At 40.5% G+C, this 19067-nt stretch overlaps 1 protein-coding gene across 1 annotated transcript in view; it reads right to left on the reverse strand.

The window, feature by feature from the left end:
- Positions 1 to 19067, reverse strand: part of LOC122172044 (chloride transport protein 6-like) — a 73978-nt gene extending 54911 nt beyond the window's left edge. Inside the window, exons 1-8 of the mRNA XM_042840055.1 lie at positions 18784 to 19067; positions 17793 to 17922; positions 15857 to 15937; positions 14572 to 14747; positions 12861 to 12953; positions 9416 to 9659; positions 5429 to 5623; positions 1262 to 1359 (exon numbers count right to left, since the gene is read on the reverse strand). Of these exons, the coding sequence (XP_042695989.1) occupies positions 1262 to 1359; positions 5429 to 5623; positions 9416 to 9659; positions 12861 to 12953; positions 14572 to 14747; positions 15857 to 15937; positions 17793 to 17922; positions 18784 to 19025 (1259 nt within the window). The 5' untranslated portion in view covers positions 19026 to 19067. The remainder of the gene's footprint in view (positions 1 to 1261; positions 1360 to 5428; positions 5624 to 9415; positions 9660 to 12860; positions 12954 to 14571; positions 14748 to 15856; positions 15938 to 17792; positions 17923 to 18783) is intronic.

Below are 19067 nucleotides of genomic sequence, written 5' to 3' on the forward strand. Positions count from 1 at the left end.
AAAACTGACACTGAGACAGTTTAGCTTCTAGGTTGGATTAATCTGACTAAAAAAAAAAAAAAAAAAAAAAAAAAGAGAGCCATGAAATGTTTGTGGTTTCAAAAGCTTTTCTGTTAGAGCAAAAATAGTTTTGTTTTTAAAAATAACATTTTGGAAGTATTTAGTTCTTAAAATAAAAAAGGATGTCAGGGTGAGGAAAAGTCTTTTCCTGCAGCAATCCAAAAAAAACCATAGTCACTAAGTTACGTACAAGTAGGTGACAAAGATTTCTTTATAAATAACTTGTAAATATATACTACAGCTGACAACGCTAAACAAGGTATTGCAAGTCAAGAGATAATCAAGAATTGTAGCAGAGATGGAGAGGTATGGCTGCTTTTTGTGTACTTAAATAAGCTGTTCAGAGACCAGTCACCAGTGGTGAGTTATTTAACACTCACCATTGATATTATGCAATATGTAGCATACTGCCTGCTTGCAAGGAGGACATGTAAAGTTCCGTGCTGCCAGTGACCATTTGCAATAACTGTGAAAACAAACTATCATTTGATACGTATTTCTTAAGAAAGATACCTACCCTGCAAATCCTTTATCAAGCTTAAGGATCTCTTCAACTATTCACTTATTCTCCATTTATTAAAATACAGTTTGTAATTTTAAATACCCTTCTTATAGTTTGTGCTGTACTGGCATGCATCTCTGATGCATTTGTCACCTTCCATGCTCTTATACAGATGACTGATCAAGGATCAAATCATGTCCCACAGGCAACAGCAGATGGCTGAAGATGAGAATAATCACTGTTTTTCTCAGTTCCAGCTTTCCAGTTAAAGCACACTATAGGCATGTGTACTTTGAGGTAAGACTCACACATCTTTTAAAGCAAAAGTCATATTCTAAATTGGAAATTTGCTCGGGTGATGCATATAGTCACATTTCAGGCCTTTTCCATGTTTTATCTTTTTATTGGTTTTAAATTTCTCTTATTTCTTTAATTTGACATGACAGAAAACGTTTCTTGCTAGAAAAGTCTGTGAGATTAAATTTCAGTGATTAATAGATTAAGCATGATTCTTATCTCTGGATGAATTCCTTATAAACAATCAGTTTTGATGCACCTCTGAATTTCTCCATCCCAAATCTTTGTAAAAACCGAGAGAAATTGTGACTATTTACACATTAATTGAAAATTCAATTACATATTCATTTATATATTAATTGCAATTTGTTGTAAGAGTTCCTGTTGACTCTCCCCACTTACATTTCTGAGCTGTTTCTCAGCTGATAGTTTCCAGCATTCATGACAGGAGTGCAGGGAAAGAAATACGGCAAATACACTGTTACAGTCGTAGTACATACCTGCAGGTATTATAAAAAGTAAACAAATTATCATGAGGTGTAGGAACAGAGAAAAACAGAAAGAAAATTGTCTAAAAATCACTAATGCCCACAGTTACCAAAGTTATCCTTTAGATCTTACCCACATAACCCAGACTATCAGCATTTACCCATAAACAACTAGCAAGGCCCAGGTTCACCCATCTAGCTTCAGACACAAACTCCATTAAAGCACAGAATCATTAACACTTGAAAAGACCTCTAAGATCACCTTGTCCAACCATCAGCCCATCCCCACTGTGCCCACTAACCACGTACCTCAGTGCTACATCTACATGGTTTGTGAACACCTCCAGGGATGGTGACTGCACCTGGGCAGCCTGTTCCATTGCAAACTGTGAATTAGTTTCCACCTCTGTAACCATCCAAAAGCCACAGCCAACTCCAGAGCTGGATGTTAGGCCTGTGCCCAGCCTCCCTGCCACACACCACAACTGCTGATGGAGATGTGTCCATGCAAGGTGTTGGGATCTAAGTGCCTCTCATTAAGGGCCTCATATTTGGGTCGGTACTTAAAATTATGCTGAGTGTTTAAAACAATCCATCGCCTCCATTTAAATTACTTCCTGATTTTTGCAAAATTATAGTCCTTGGTAAGTATGAATAAAGAGTGTACATGACAGGACTCTGTTTTGGTTATATTTATTTTTAATTTCCAATTCAAAAATAATGTTAGGTTCTTAGTTTAGATTAATTTACCTTTCGAAGCAGATGAAGATACTCCCCACCAAGACTGAGAAAAATTAAGTAGGCGTGTAGAGAGAAATTACTGGAATGCATGGTCATACGAATAACTTTTCCAAGCACAAGGTTTCACACACTCTGTGGACTGCTATAAAACAGCTCATGTAACATGTTTAGAGAAGGCCTTAAACTGAGATTCAACCACATGCAATTGCAACCATTTGTCAGAGAATTATATCTCCAAGACTATCAACTTTTGGGCAGAGTGTTGGTGGGCAGATAAGTGAAACTGGAAGCAGTTCAGTCTTCAAGAAGCTTAGGCCAGGCTTTATATCTGAGAATGTAACACTGGGACAGTTTAAACCCAGCTCAAATTTTTGCCCAAGACCCAAACTCAACTGGCAGGTAGGACAGCTAGAGCAGAGCCAGAGGCTGGAGATTTAAAGCAGTAGCCTATCTTCACAGCTAAACAGAAAAAAAAAGTATCCTCTGAAATAATCTTTAAAAGTTTTGACAGCTTAATACATATGTATATATCCCGATATTGTTCACCTTGCCCATGGAAGCACTAAGCTTTTTGGAACAGAAGCATTAGTCAATGAGATATAAAAAAAAAAGGAAAAAAAAAAGATAACTCTGCCAGATTCTTGGCAAAGCTTTATCTATACTGCAATTTCCTCACAGAGAGTAAGGTGATGAATTGAAGTGAAGAAAACGCAGGCCAAGGCACAGAAGGGCACTTAGGAAGACAGCTCTGCCTAATCTATGGGCTGAAGATTAGATATTCAATTCCAGTCAAAGGAATGGTACTCCGGGTTATGTTGTGGGTGTGGAAGATACCATGATGGGTCCTCGCCAAGTTTAAACGCAGACTGGTTTATACAAGATTATTTTTGGTTAAAGTCACTGTGACACAGTTTCTTTCAGTTGCCCAGCTATGTGAGTTTATGAAAAGAAAAATAAAAATAAAATTAAAAAAATAAAAATAGGAACTGTACTGTTCTTTCTCAGATCAAACAATTTCTTTCTTGCTGATTTTTTTGCCAAGTTATAACAAAATAAGGACTGTGACCTGAGCGGGATCTCCTAGAGCCAGTAAGAAGGAAAACAGAGTGAATAAGAGTTCATGTCATAAAATCAGTGCAAGAAAAGCAGCATGTTTGTGTTTTGTTTTTGTTTGTTAATGAAAAGAAAGACAAAATAAATAAATGGCAAAGCTTTTGTAAGCAAGGTAGCCAACAAAACATATACTGTTCTCGCAGTTTCAGCTGTGATCTGTCAAGGTGATCGCTCACCACTCCATTAGCTTTTGGAGTCAGTGAGGAGCCACTCCTAAGCAGTGTGAAATAAGCATTTTTTTTTTTCTGTCTGGCACTAAACCTTTGCTAACTGATGTTAAGTTTAATCCTTCAGTATCTTCTAACAAACAGAATCTTGCTGGCTTCCATTGTTGCAAGTTTCTTAGGTTTTTTGTTTTTTTTTTCTTGTCTTGTTTTTCATCCTTGTTCCAACAAGTGATAAGGAACTGTATGATTTTTTGCACGTAAGTACCTTATGCAAGGCTTTTGTAATGTGTTATGAGAAAGCCAAACCTTTCCCAATAGTAGGGAAAGTGGCTGTCCAACAGAGTTCTATCTCCAAATTGTTAAAATATTAATTACTGTAAATCTCACCTTTCACAGCTTCATTTACACAGGACTAACAGGATTCTCACAAGGGACTCTACTCCTCATTCTGCTGACTGAAATCTCATTGCTCAGGGATTTTTATCAGTGTTTATCACTGCAGTGCTCAACAGCAGAAAGTCCTGACTCCACCGAAAGACATGGAAGCAAATTGGAACAGATGGAGGCTGGGCAGAGGAAGGGTGCTCACTGAAGCAATAAAAGTCATTTTCCCTACCCACTTTATCCACTCCTTCAAACATGGTAGCAAAAAACTTCACCTGATCTTCTTCACCTCGGCAACATACTGTACAAACACAGCTCCAAGCTGAAAAGCTGCATCCTGCCACTAAGAGGAGCTAAAATCCAGTTATCATCGATGATACGGCCATGCTCCAGTGCTGGGAACTGACAGCAGATCCCTCCTCCTCTGTTCTTCCTCCTAAAGAAGTCCAGGTTTCCTCTCTCTTGTGCCAGCAGAAAAGAAGGAATCAGACTGCACAGCACACAAAGTTTTCAAGGACTAAATGAAATGCACACTTTTTGATCTGACGGAGAGGAAAAAATAGCGCAACCTGTGGGAATTTTACACACCTGTGTACCAATCTGTGGAGAAAATGAATTGCTGTAACTTGCAGAGAGAGACTTGACCACATGCCTCAACCTTTGGTTATTCTCACTTCAAGCTCTAAAAGCTTCCCTCCTAGTATTTAAAATACTGTTTTCTACCAGTGTCATTCAGGTGGCTAATACAAGCTGACTGCATTGCCTGAAGATTATGTCTTACCACAGACTCAGAGTAGAGACTGTTTAAGTCATGTCTGGGCTGATGGGAGAGAGCATCAATACGGCCCTCCCACTGATCTACAACTGAATACCCATCTCACCAGGAGAGTGGGAAATACAGGTCTGCTTATAAAAAAAAACAAGTGCACATAAAACTTATTGGTACGTTTCCTAAGAGAGGGTAGAAGAAAGGATATTCAGTGTGCACCAATATTCCCAAAGAAAGGCCATCTCAACACTTTAAAAGGTTGGAAACTCTTCAAAAAACTTACTTAAAAATGAAGAAGGGAAAATTATGACAAAGAGGTATTCACTAGAGAAACTTACACAGTGACCCAACTGAGTAATTCACTGGATGTGTAGTAGAAAAGCTCTGAAGGATTCTCCATGTTTAATAACTTACTTACATTGTAATCAAACCATAAAGTTGAAAATGATGAAAATATCCAAAATATGGAAACCTTTTATCTGTACGCTTTTTGTTCTAATGACACCCCACAGGATAAAGTCAAACAAAGTCTATAGGTAAAATGACACCATCATGTCTTATCACAGTATCTGAGACTCCAAGCCAACCTCCATCAGTAACATCTAGGGATAACCGACCCCAGATACACAACTAGGTCTAGAAAGCTGTCTCTATCTATCCACAACTTTCAAACCCAGCAGAAGAGCATGAGGGCAACATACTGCAAATATTAAGGGGGGAAGAAAATGTTACTTCTTTCTTCACTGCCTATACATCCTCTGGAAACTCATCTGTTTCCTCAACACCATTGTACATTAGGTCAAGCACCAGCAGGTCAGATTCACTTTTCCATTCAGTCAACTTATGACCTGCCCTAATTAGCCACTGTAAACATTATATGATCAAGAGAAACATATTATTTACTTACCAGAATAAGCAGAGTTTCCAGCAGCTTGCTTGTTTTGCTAAGGAATGATTTTGGAATTGAATTAAAGAACTGCATACGTAACTTATTAATTTTTATATTAAGGGAAACAAAGAGAGCTCCCAGAAGACCTCCAAGCATTCCAAGTAGGATGGCTGGAATGAAGGCCAAGACATGCACGTCCAGCAAATTCTTAACCTGAGTTGAAGGAAATAGAAAACGTGTTCTGAGCATCCTGCCAGTGACATGAAATACTGCACCCTCTCCCACAAAACTTGACACCACAAAATAATTTCTACACAAAAAAAATAAATCTTTCCTTATGTTTTACGGATGCAGCTAGTTAATTTAAGGCCAGTCTCACATGAGGCAGTGTACTGCTCTTACACACCTCACAGCAGTGGAGGCAGCGAGTAGACACTATCATTGTCACAGATAGATCCATTAGCCAGTTATTTTCATTCCTGAAGGACTGTAAAGGAGTTGAGCATGTAATGCAGTAAGTTAAGGAAAGAAGTATTCTCTTGGGCCCATCTTTCCCTGGGGAATAGTAATGAATCTAGCAGAAAATTCTGCAATGTGCTGCAGTTACCAGAAACACTCAGCACCTCAGGTTGCTCCAAATAATGACGCCCTGGTCTGAGTGGTGCAGTTTGAAAAATTTTGCTGGACCAGAGCTCTGTTCACAGTATCTATATCTACCTCATAATTTTGAAAAGATGACCTGGGTCAGGGCAATCCCAAGCACAGATACAGGTTGGGCTAGAGCAGCCCCGAGGAGAAGGATTTCAGAGTGTCAGTTGATGAAAGATTCAACATGAGCTGGCAATGTGCATTTACAGCCCAGAAAGCCAACTGTATTCTGCGTTGGATCAAGAGAAGCATGACCAGCATATGGAGGGAGGTGATTCTGCCCCTCTACTCTGCTCTCATGAGACCACACTTGGAATACTGCATCCAGTTCTGAAGTCCCCCAAACCAGATGGACATGGAGCTGTTGGTGCAGGTCCAGAGGAGGGCCACAAAGATGATAAGAGGGCTGGAGCACCTCCCCTATGAGGGCAGGTTGCAAGAAGCTCTTCTGCTTATAGAAGAGAAGACTCCAAGGAGATCTTATAGCAGCCTTCCAGTGCCTGGAAGGGGCCCACAGGAAAGCTGTGGAGAGACTTTCTATAAGGGCACATAGCAACAGGATGAGAGGAAATGGTTTTAAACTGGAAGAGGGTAGATTTAGACTAGATATCAGGAAGAAATTATTCACTTCAGGCTGGATGGACTGGAGGGAGGTGTTCCTGCCTATAGCAGGGGTTGGAAATCAATGATCTTAAAGGTCCCTTCCAACCAAAACCATTCTGTGATTCATTGTCAACCTCAATTCAACCATCTGAATTGAGTGCATTTTTAAACGCTAACTACAATTGAAAATTGATGCTGATCTGGAACAACTCACAGAAAAACAGATCACAAATGTAGGATATAATCTGGCAGCTGGAATAGGAATTGAATTTTCTGCTCGATTCCACAACAGGCAACAAGAATTACAGCAGTATCATGCTTTAATGTTATCATCCAGTCAACAAAAAGAGGTCAATAGATTGATGGATATCTATTGAAAGCTGTGAGGATATTATTTCCTTAGCCCAGGCTTAGAGATACATGGTGATTTTTTTTTTTTTTTTTTTTTTTTCTCAAGATTAGAATCTGGACAGAGTAAGAGATCATGAAATATTCAAGAAGCTAACTGGCAGAGTGAAATAGGGGCACACATGAAGGAATGGCTTCAAAACTGGACTAGGATAATACTTGGCGTAGTTGATAAGAGAAACTGGCATCCTTCCTTGAATTGCTTGAAGAAGCCCATTGGACCTCCTACTCAAATTATTGTTTCTTCCTCTTTTTATTCTTTTTCCTTAATCTTATTCTCAGACTCTTCCAGGAAATAGTGAAAATTTTAACAAGTCTACTAGAAGGCTGAGCTAAGCGCTGATGGTATCATCTGAGAAGAAGAGCACCAAAGTTGAAATCCAGTCAGGCCTGAAGAGCTGATCTACGGGTGCTGCAGATTGAGAGACCTGGTCTGGTCTAAGCAAGGCAGAATCCCAGCTTTCACTCCCAGATGCTAGGAGCTCAACACCTGGAGATGCACTCAGAGGAAGTCAGGAGTGGCTGTAGGTTTATTTTGCCTTTTCACTCCGACTACAACAATTGTATATGGACGTATTGTACATACAAACCAAACCTTCAGTGATATTATTTTTACCATCAGCTGCATCAAAATCCATCCTTTTCCAAGGGATTTAAAAAGATCTAATGTTTAAGATATTGAAATTCAGAAAGGAATAGCTCAATTGGAAGTAGTGGCAGGGTATAATGTTCTTGTCATAGTGTCAGTCACAGGCTTTGGCCATTCATCAGGAAAAATCTGTTAGCTACAGAACAGACTTCACCTTTACAAAACATCCAGTGGCCTACATGAAAATGAAGTGAAGCTTCCTGAAAATCTCAAGCTCTGGAGTACAATAAATTCTTGTAACCTTATCTTAAGTTGAAGGAAACTAAAGAAAACAAACAGTTTTCTGAGAAACAAAACCCCCAGGCTTTCAACTTAGAGTTTATCCACTGTAAACTCTGTTAGTTAATGCCACGAAACATAAAAGAAGCAAAATTTCCCCTGAGCCCAGGGTTCAGTGAAATGAAAATATTTCTAGTTATCTCTACCAACTTGAGAGCCAAAAACTATTCAACCCTGACAAAAGCCACACTGATAGTAAGTTAGCTTTTCCTGTTAATGACACTAAAAGAAGATTGGAGACAGAATCCAGCACACTTTTTTGAAAATGTCTTGAAAGGAGTGTTGAAAGAGCCATGTTTATTGTAAAATAGCCACCAAAGTAAATCTACTCTCCTCTGTATGTGCAGCTGTCCATTACACAATCCTTTGGCTTCAGCAATAAAACTGTCTTCAGCAGGGCTGAGCTCTTCCCTATTCATTTAGTCTCACCTTTCTGCCACAAATTTATGTCATCTTGGTTGTGTCACTGCAGCTGTTCATGGGACTGCACTGTGAGTTGGTCCACAAAAAGGATTTGAGTTGAAAACCACTATCTTCTCCCATTACCCCAGCTGAAGTTGTGGTAAAGCAAATAGACCTCAAATACTTTTGCATAGCATGCACATATAAAAAAAAGTTGCCTGTTTTCCAAATCATGATATGCCTACAAAGTGGAAAATCTCTTTTTTCTTTTTTCTTTTTTTTTTTTCTTGCATTGATAGAGAAATACAAATCAGAAGAAATACAGAGACCAATTAAAATGATCAGGGAATTATCTTAGGAGAAAAGTTACTTAGTAGCAGAAAGTGGACTGGGGTTCATGAGACCAGGGTTTTATTTTTATCCCTCTAATTGACTTTCAAGTCACATCATAATACAAAGAGTATTCAGATAAGGAGTGAAGATCTTGATTCTCACACGCCACCACTGAATCAACTTGCAATGAAGGTGAGTGAAAGACATAATAAAAGCAACTGTTTTTAAGTGGACACAAGGTAAAATTGAAAGCATAAGGTTGTGTCATGCTGGAAGGAATAAAGGCTGAAGGTCACCTCTGTTGTGCAAACAGGAATAAACAGAGATTATGTTTTTAAATGTTTAATCTGTAAGCACAAAAGAACAGGGCCACAGTAGGGCAATGTCTGCAGCAACAAAGGAGAGCTCAAGCCAGCCACAGAAGAAGTCATTGAACATCTTTGTACTACAACGTAAAATGCACTTTTCTATTTAAGTAGGGACTGCAGAACAGCTGTCTTGTATCCAAGTGATTCCCAGACATAAAGCACGAAGGGTCCTGTGTCCACTGATCTGATAATTACACATACACTATTCTTCTTCCTTTTCAGTCCCAATTTCCTGCTACTCCCCCAAGAATAATGTTGAGAGAAACAAACCTAAAACCCAGCATCTCATTCCTTCCACATCCACGCAGTACGTACCCAAAACAGAATTCTTTTTTCTGCTTCAAAAAATCCAAAGTGACCTCTGAAAACAAACCCATAGAGCGATGAGGACAGCAAATCTGTGGTGAAGGTAGCTGTCAAGCAGCAAAAGAAGGTTTGCCAGGCCAGCCTGATGTCCCAGAAGGAAGATACCTCCTCCAGAGTGAACAAGAGCCCGCCGATGGGGGCACGAAATACTGAAGCTATCCCTGCTCCTGCACCAGCTGTAATGAAGCTGCGCCTGCAACAAGTAGTAGAGGCAACACCTGGATAACTGGAAAAAAAAACAACAAACAACCAAAACAAACAAGAAAAAAAAAACAACAACCCTCCAAAATCACAGTTTCAATTCAAATATGAGTTTTATAGAACTGAATTTAAAGACCTGACGGTTAATTTTGGGGTTATTATGACACCTTTATTTATTTATTTATGACACTAGGTGCTGAATTCAGATCTAGTCTCAGATCTGATTCTCATGAGTCAAGCTCCTGGGGCTACTTGGCAGATTAGCAGTACACTGATTTCATTACTGGGGCTTCTGGAGAACACATGAGAATCCAGTAGCAACAGTGACCAAAGGACCCATACTGTATTAAAGTATTACATAATCATACTCTGAACTCTTAGGGCTTTTAGTCAGCAGGAAAGGGGAAGTGACACTTCATTCACAGATTTCCTTCATACCATAACAATTTTTCTCTTTCCTGATCTTCAGCCTTGAAAAAATCCTAAATCCTAGAATATCACACGAGAAACGCACTTCAGCATCTTGCCATCATGGATTGTTGCTGAACAGTGTAATTAATGCAAGGCAGATATAACATTTCACACAGTGCAGCCAGCAGGAGCAGGGAGGTGACCATCCCCCTGTACTCAGCTCTGGTGAGGCTGCACACCAAGCACTGTGTTCAGTTTTGGGTTCGTCACCAGAAGACATAGAGGCCCTGGCATGTGTCCAGAAAAGGGCTATGATGCTGTGAGGGGTCTGGAGCACAAGTCTGAGGGGGAGCAGCTGAGGAAGCTGGGATTGTTCAGTCTGAAGAAGAGGAGGCTCAGGGGAGATGTTATTGCTCTTTACAACCTCCCTGAAAGGAGGTTGTAGTGAGGTGGGGGTCAGCAGTAGCATGCAGAACAGTGGGAAGGATACAGAAAGAGGAAATAAGGGCGTGAAAGAATTTTACCTTGGAAAAATGTATTTAAGTGCAGCCTTTGTAATGGACACTGTGCTGATACTGACACACATAACAGTGCTCACCAGCTTATAAAACTTGCATCTTCTGAATGTGCTCCCTGAGACTCTCAGGGATGATTTGCAGAAACGTGTACTCAGTACTAGCTAGGATTAACAATTACACAAAAATACTTCAGTATTTTGAGTATTAAAAATCATAATTCCTCAGGTATAAATGTATGTTACGTATATATCCAACTGGTCTTCTGAAAATATGAACCCTACATTAGGTGGCCCTTTTGACTTTTCCAGCGTATCCACAAATTTTGTAAGCACAAAGATGGGAGGCAATAAGGGTAATGGACAGAAAAGAGAGAAAAAAAAAAGGGAAAAAAAAAATAAAAGGAAAAGATTAGAAAGTTCACGTGTTGAAGTCCTTACAAGGACCCTGTCCTCCAAGGACTGAGGAGGAGTCCACCAGCAAAGCAGCATCGGCAACTTCACATCTGGTATTTTACAACTAATAGGGTTGTACACTGTTAGTACACAGATTTTTCACTTGCATGTTTTATCTGCACAGGAATATTATTTTCAGCAGTGAAGAACTCAAAATGTACTGCAGTAAATGCTAGGGGAAATTTGCTTGGACATCTCCCACTTTCTGTTCCAGTTATTTACACATGCTGTGCATCACCCCAGCAGTGACAATTAATAATGAAATCAGACCCCTTGTACAGATCTCTTACAGCTGCCTGCTGGATGGAAGCCTTAGGATTCTTCCACAACTCCTGCTGGTTGAATTACTGCTTTGCCTGTGGAGGCATAGGGAGAGGCACCAAGCCTATGTAATAACTCCAAAAGACAACAGGGAGCTGGAGTTTCTCATCCTGATCTTTGTAAATGGAGTGAGGTCTTGCTCAGACCAAAATCTCTTTCTGTTTTTAAGAAATAATCATTTTGTAAAGAAGACTACAACACACCATGTCTTTCTGAGGATAGTTCCTATCTGCAAGGAACTAAAGCAGGAACTAAAACTTAAAATTACAGAATCATATAAACTGAGTTGGAAGGGACCTTTAAAATCCATCTAGCCCAACTCCCTTGCAATGAACAAGAACACCTACAACTACATCAGGCTGTTCTGATTTATTTAAATGATTGACCTTGAATCACAGAATGGCCAGGGTTGGAAGGGACCTCAAGGATCATGAATCTCCAACCCCAGTGCCACATGCAGGACCACCAGTCTCCCCATTTAATACTAGACCAGGCTGCCCAGGGCCCCATCCAATTAAATGATCAAAGAATGGCTTGGGTTGAAAAGGACCACAATGATCATCTAGTTTCAACCCCCCCTACTATGTGCAGGGTTACCAGCCACCAGACCAGGCTGCCTAGGGCCTCATCCAGCCTGGCCTTGAATGCCTCCAGAGATGGGGCATCCATCCTTCTTGGGCAACCTGTTCAGTGCATTACCATCCTCTGTGTGAAAAACTTCCTCCTAGATGATAAAGGCAAAGGGAATCCCATTCTTCCCTCCTACATTTTTTTATTTATTTGCAAGCAACATATAGTTCACAATTGCCATTCATTTGATTGTTTTCCTATCGTTACTTCATTTCCCTCAGGAAATTAAGACATGAGTCTTTCTTTTTTCCCTTGCTCTAGAAAAGTCAGCATTGCTTGAGTTTTTGCACTTGTGTATTTTATATAAATACACAATAAATATCGACTAGAAGACATAAGCAGGTTTGTAATTTCTTTTTCTGGGAACTAATCTCAGTAATTTCAGTAGAGCTGTTCACAAGAGAGAGCTTACCAGAGTTACCTTGCAGATATATACAGGCAGAGAAGAGGCAGATAAAATAAAGCAAGTGACACAACCATTTACTTTTTTTAAATGAAGAAAGGAAGCTAAGGGCCCTCTGTGCACATTGTGGAATCCCCATCATTTCCTCTCCACTGAGCTGAGACTCTGAGTTTGGGGACAAAGCTCATAGCTGAAAATCTCACGTTTCTTAAACTCTTCCTTTTACAGCCAAGAGGGCAATGGAAAAAGGTCTTCAGTATTAATGCGTTCTTTTCCACAAGCCTACGATAGAACCATTTGTGAAGGATTAAATGTATTAAGTATGGTGAGTTTTCTTCCACTACAAAGTGACAAACAGCAGGAAGACCAAAAGACCAGGAATGGAGGTGCTGTTCCACTGCATGAGAAGCACTTAGGGTTTGGGGGAGTCACCAGTCTGTGCCCTGCCCATCACTTACTTGTCAGCTGAATTCCGAAACCTGGTGAAGAAGGGAAGGTGGATGCCAAGTGTGTCCGACTGCAGCTGGCTCAGGCCACAACCCAAGATAGCCCTAAAAGCAGTGATGTATAATTGAGAGCACTCTTCATTAAACTGTTCATAAATCAGCTTCAGCTCAAGGTAGGGGAGGACAGAGCCTCAGCCAGCGTACAGCAGCAAAGCTAGATTGGCTTCAACAGATTTAAACAAAAAAAACTTGAACACATCTTTTAAATATGCAAAATCCTGTTGACAAAAAGCAGGAGGCACTTAAAGGTTTTCAAATTCTTAAATGAGAGAGTTAAATGGCTTTTTTTGCAAGGAATATTGTGATGATTGATCGTGAAATGCCTTTTGAAGAACTGCATGTTAGTGTCTGCCCAAGTGTGGTGACCCATCAGACTATAACCCCGTTGTTTCAATCATCTGCCCCCAGAGTAATGACCACAGCAGGCAAAACAGCTCTGCTTCTGACAGAAGATGCGTAATGATTTAAATTATTACAATATGTTCCCAGGCAGCACGTCAAACTACATTTAAATGGGGGGGGAAAAAAAACAACAAAAATCCCTTAGCGAAATGAAAAATCCATTCACTGTATAATCTTGGAAGACTTCTCTACACGACTTAAACTAGTGGTCTTAAGGAGTCTCTCAGAGGCTTTTAGCAACTTGTGTGTTTACGTTTAATAAAAATGGTAGAGGGTTCCAATTAAATTAAGTTAAATTAGCTCTTAGTTCCTGTGTTTTGAAAAGGCATCACATTAATACCACACTGAATTTCTTCATGGAAATATGATTCCATTCTTTGGCTCAGGCATCACTGTTACCAACCTAGCACAGTGGAAAAACATCACAGCTGCAGTCTCTGAGCTCCTAGAGACAGAGGTCTGAAGGCAAAGAAAACAAAAGAAATCTGAAGGTAATCGCTGCCTGAAAGGTTTGCGGCTCCTCTGACCAAGCATGCTCTCCTATTTTTGAAAATCTGAGTCATCCCCAAGGGTGCTACACCTCCATTCAGATAAATAATAAATAAATAAAAGCCCACTGAGTAGCAGGTCAGGTCAGCAAAGAGAACAAACCTCAAGGATGAATGCTTTCCAAGCCAAAAAGGATCAGAAGTAAAACAGTGAACTAGCCAACAAGTGATCTACAACATGTTAGCAGAGACCAATTTCACCAACTCTACTCAAGGTATGGTTTAATAATAGTAATGAAGTGTAGCAGGAGTCACTTCAAATAGATGGCCTTGCACAATCTCAGCCCTTGTGCAAGTGGGTGCAAAAACATGGCCCATTTTGCGTGCAGCCACCTGAACCTGCCTGCCTTTATTTTTGCACTGACCTTGCACAGCTAAAAGCAATTACAGTAGATGCAAAGCAGCCAACATTGCTCCAGGCCAATAACAGTTTTGCCAATTCAGTCTCCCCTGCTTTCTCAGCACATTGTAAGCTACCTCATCAGTTGTCCAGATAGCTACTTACTGAACCCCGCTCAGAGTCATACAGAGAAATCCAGCCAATGTTTAAAACACACCGCATGGTTTGAGCAGATGTGCTAGTGAAAAGGAGGAGACAACACACCACCACTAGTACTAATGCAGTGAGGGAGTTTTGAAGCCAGTGTTGCCACCAAGCAAGACATTGCAAAGCCATCTCACAGTCTGATAGCTTTAACTTCGGCATTTCTTACCCCAAATGGACCATGGGACCTTCCAGACCACAGAAGAGCCCAGAGGCTACAGCCAGCACACAGGAGACAAAGGTCCCTAGGAAGGTTTTGATGTTAAATAGATGTTGAATAGAAGTGCCATTCAAATATCCAATGATTTCAGGCAAGCCAGATGGTGAACCAGATGGGCAAAAGAACTGCAAAGGGAAAAAATAATTAGCAGAGTTTGTGCTCGTATCCTTCCATACACATCTATGAATGCAGTCTGTAAGTCCAGGTCTCATCTTGCTCATGAACAAGATTTGCCAGAGTTAACAGTGCATGCAAATATAATCTCTGGCAACACAGAAATGTGTGTTCTCAGCAGTTGCCATGCATGGAGAAGGGAGAGAAGATGACTGCAGAGGGCCCACCTCTGCTCTGAGCCCTACAGTCAAGGCCCTGTATCCGGCACACAGGTTCATAGAATGGCCAGGGTTAAAATAGTCCACAATTATCACCTCGTTTTAACCCCCCTACTACGTGCAGGGTTGCCAACCACTAGACCATGCTGCTCAGAGCCACATCCAGCCTGGCCTTGAATGCCCCCAGGGATGGGGCATCTGCAGCCTCCTTGGGCATACCAGAGGGAAACCTTCTTTGGGTTACCACAGGGGCAGGTGGTTGTGAGCCTGCAGTGTTTGCTCAGTCAGCACGGCTGTACTTAACTAAATTGGTCAGTTACCACCTGTGCCACAGCAAAATCCCCTTTCCTCATGCAGTCAGACTTCTGGGAAGTTCGGTAAAACATTCATTTTTTCTGTCACCTGCGCTGTTAATAGCTTCTCTGTAATTAAACTGAGCATAGCAGAGCAGTAAATGGCAGCAAGGCTCAATGCTCTACCCTTACAGTCTTGTAAAAGCACTGATCTGGACTGCAAGCGATACCCACACAGCGCAGCTAAAAGATCAGACTAAAACCAACAGTAGTTTCCATATGGCCCGATGGCCTTTGGCTCAGGCCCCTTCCAAACACCAGATTCTCACATATTCCAAGAGTTGCCACTCGTATTTGTTTTACAGACACCACACACCAAGTGCAAATTGCATGGCTGCCACCATGGATCTCACCCCAGACAGTTCTACACAACTTACGGGCAGCAGAATTTAGCCTTAGGCTGAAGGCCAAAAACAGCCTCCCCAGTTGGGTTGTAAGAGAGATTTTACATAAATATATACAAAATACTTAATTAAACAATATTTGGAAGAACATGAGATTTGGGTTACTGCAGCACTGCGGGCTCTTTGCACAAAAGACAGCACTCACCAGCACCAAGCTTGAGGACACGAGGACCATGGCCAGCCCGGGACCCAGCATACACACCCACACCAGGTGGAAGTTGCCATCCTGCCCAGTTTACAAAGAGATGGTTACTTCAGCACCTGTGTACTGGCTATACACCCTGTTTTGTAATCATCTGCAGATAGAATGTGCAGGGGAAAAAAACAACAAAGTAAAAGTAGTGCAGTTTCTTTATAAAGACTGACACAACAGTAAGCTAAAGGCCAATGTGCCAAGTCGTGATTTTTTTCTGGGCCATTTTGTCCATCTCTGCAAACGCTATAAGGGATGCATTGTTACTCAGCAAGGCCCTTTTGGGAACAAGAGGAAAGGGACTTTAAGAATACACACAAGAAATCACTAAATGGAGCCCTCAGGAGATGTGCTCTTGAATTGAGGCTCCAAGGTCATTACCTTCATGAATTTGCAGCTCTTCTGAATAAACAGAGTACTTCTAAGGAAGTTCTTCTTGTTCCATTTTAACAAAAGAAACATCTCTTATACCATGCCTTCTCACATTTAAAATTGCCTGTCAGTCTCCGTGGGTTTTTGGTTTATTTGTTTGTGCTTGAGCTGACTGCAGCCATACTGTTTCCACTGCTCCACAGCTCCCACATGCTTTGTCTCTTTCCAAAAGCACTAGGTTGAGATTCACTGTGTGTGCAGCTGAAACACAACCTTGCATTTCAGAGTTTGTGATATTGCAGCAGGTAGCCGCAGCCTTTCCGTCAACATCTCATACCAATGCTTTTGATAGCCTATAATGCAGCACAGCCAAAACAGGAAAGCACAATGATGAGCCTTGCTCATCTGCAGCTGAAGGAGGTGAGTGGGAAAGTTAAACATTTGTGCTGCTTTCAAAGCCTGGGAGAACTTACCTGCTGTCCTCTACGTTAGTTTAATACAACACGACAGATGTTACAATACAACCGGCCAGCACTGTGTGTTGTGGTTGTGCCCTGGAGTCAGACTGTGCTATAAATTTAGTTATACCTCAGCGCACATATACACACACACAAGTATGTATATAAGTACACAGACTCATATGCATGTATATATGTGTATTCATCCATCGTTCAATATATTTTATAAACATGTAATTAGTATATGAAATATATGGGGAAGTAGGATTTCAAGAGCATTGCATATGCTTTCCTCATATAAAACTTAAACCTGCCCATTTATTGGATATTCCCTTAGATATATTCAGCCTCCATCTCATCCACAGGAAACATTTTCACTTGCATTTCTGACAAGAAATTGAGACTTGTCTTTCAGCAACTGGCAGCATGATCTTGATTGTCCATTATCCTAATTTCACAGAATGGATTAGAAGGCACCTCTGGAGATCAGCTAGTCCGACAGAGACTCAAAGTAGGTTCAGCCCTAAATCCAGTTAGTCAGGGCTATGTGCAGTCAGATTTTGAGTCTCCAAGGATGGAGAATCCACGGTTTCTCTCAATAACCTTTTCCCAGGGCTTGATCACAAAATAATGAAAAAAGCTTTTGCTTATGTTCAAATTCCCTGTATTTCATTTTCCTCCTTCAATTCGCTGGTAATATTCTTAATGCACCTGACCGAGGAAGCTGATAGCTGAATGCCATACTTACAAAGTGTCTTAAGCAAAACCTAATCCTTTCTCTTTGGCATCGACAATACATGACATAGCACATGCTCCTTCCTTGTCACAAGGAAGACCACAAGACCATAAAAACTACCTTCATCAATCTTCTAAGAAAGCCACCAGATATTAAACTGCAATTGAAGGTCAGTTGGAGAAAAAGAACATGTCCACACAATGAACCACAGGATATCTGACATCTACACCCATCTAGACAGGCAGAACCTCTAGTCAGTTAAATCTTCATGTGGTTTTTCCAACAAATGAGTACAGAGGAGATCAATCTTTCTTTTGCTTACCTTCAGGTAATTTTCCACCAGGTCCCATTTCAATTTGAAGAGAGAATCAACTATCTGATGAGTCAAAAACCCCAGCATCCCAACTGCTGTTCCAATTAGCCCCATCAGCAGCCATCGATCCCACTCTTTTCTAGAAGCAGAACACAGTTATTTCTCAGCCTTCCACAAAAGACCATTTGCTGCACTTCTCATAAATACACAAGTTCCACTTTCAGGATCTTCTGATTATTAATCATGAGTGCATGAGCAAGAGGCTGTTTCTCCCACCGTGTATCACAAAAGCCCATGCTCACAGTACACTAAGTTCAGGTGAAAGACATTTGGATAACAAGCATCATTGATTTTTCTTTGCTTGCTTTTGTGTATAAGCTGCAATGCAATCTGCCTTCCAGATGCTGATTGTCTGATGCCATCTCAAAACTCTTTTATGAATATCAATAATTAAGCATTCAGTAGTGCAGTCAGAGTTTGCTTAAAATAAATTACTGTTGTCTTCTTCTGCAATTAATGCAATGACGCAGCTTTTATTATGCAAATATACATGAATTTTTATTTCTAGTTTGCATCTTTTGTATCATATATCTCTAATAATGATTATATACTGACAATAACTTTTGTTAGTTTAGTCATTTAGAACTAAAGCCACCCAATTTAGATTCAAATGCCATATTTCTTGCATACTACACTAAGAGACAGCAAATTTCAAGAAAAGTCTCAGTAAGAGAACATTCCACAAACCTCTGCAAAGTCTCTTAAAATTGTATACAGTGAGTTGTAACTTCTTTTCCTTATATTCAATAATTTGTCAAAAGAAAAGGGATAAACACTCAAAAAACAATTTTAAACAAAGGTTGCTTGCCACTTGCCCCCCTCCTTTCTATCAAAATGTTTTCCACATAATGTTTTCCTTCTGCTAGGAGGCACCTCCCTGAGTTGGCCAAATTTCCTAAAGTTTAGAGGCTATAAAATAATATATATAAAATAAATTTACCCGCATGTTTTCTCTTGTAGCCACTTCTTATAAACTCCACTGTGTGAGGGCAAATAATCCAAACTTTCATGGGGCACTGGCTGTTCTCTCTCTTCACAGTCATAATAGGCTAAATTACTTCTGTTGATGCCACATTGCCCCCTAAAATCCTGAGGATGAATCAGATCAGGGCCATGATCTTCTGCCATCAACATTCCCTCTTCACCATCATCCACGTGTCTTGTATAGGAAAAAAGTGACATGACGTGTCTTCCAAAACCTTTGAGATGTCGAGAACGATGTGA

The sequence above is a fragment of the Centrocercus urophasianus genome, unplaced genomic scaffold, assembly GCF_019232065.1.
Source record: "Centrocercus urophasianus isolate 14NV4802_14NV808 unplaced genomic scaffold, USGS_Curo_1.0 seq_11, whole genome shotgun sequence".
NCBI classification, from domain to species: Eukaryota; Metazoa; Chordata; class Aves; order Galliformes; family Phasianidae; genus Centrocercus; species Centrocercus urophasianus.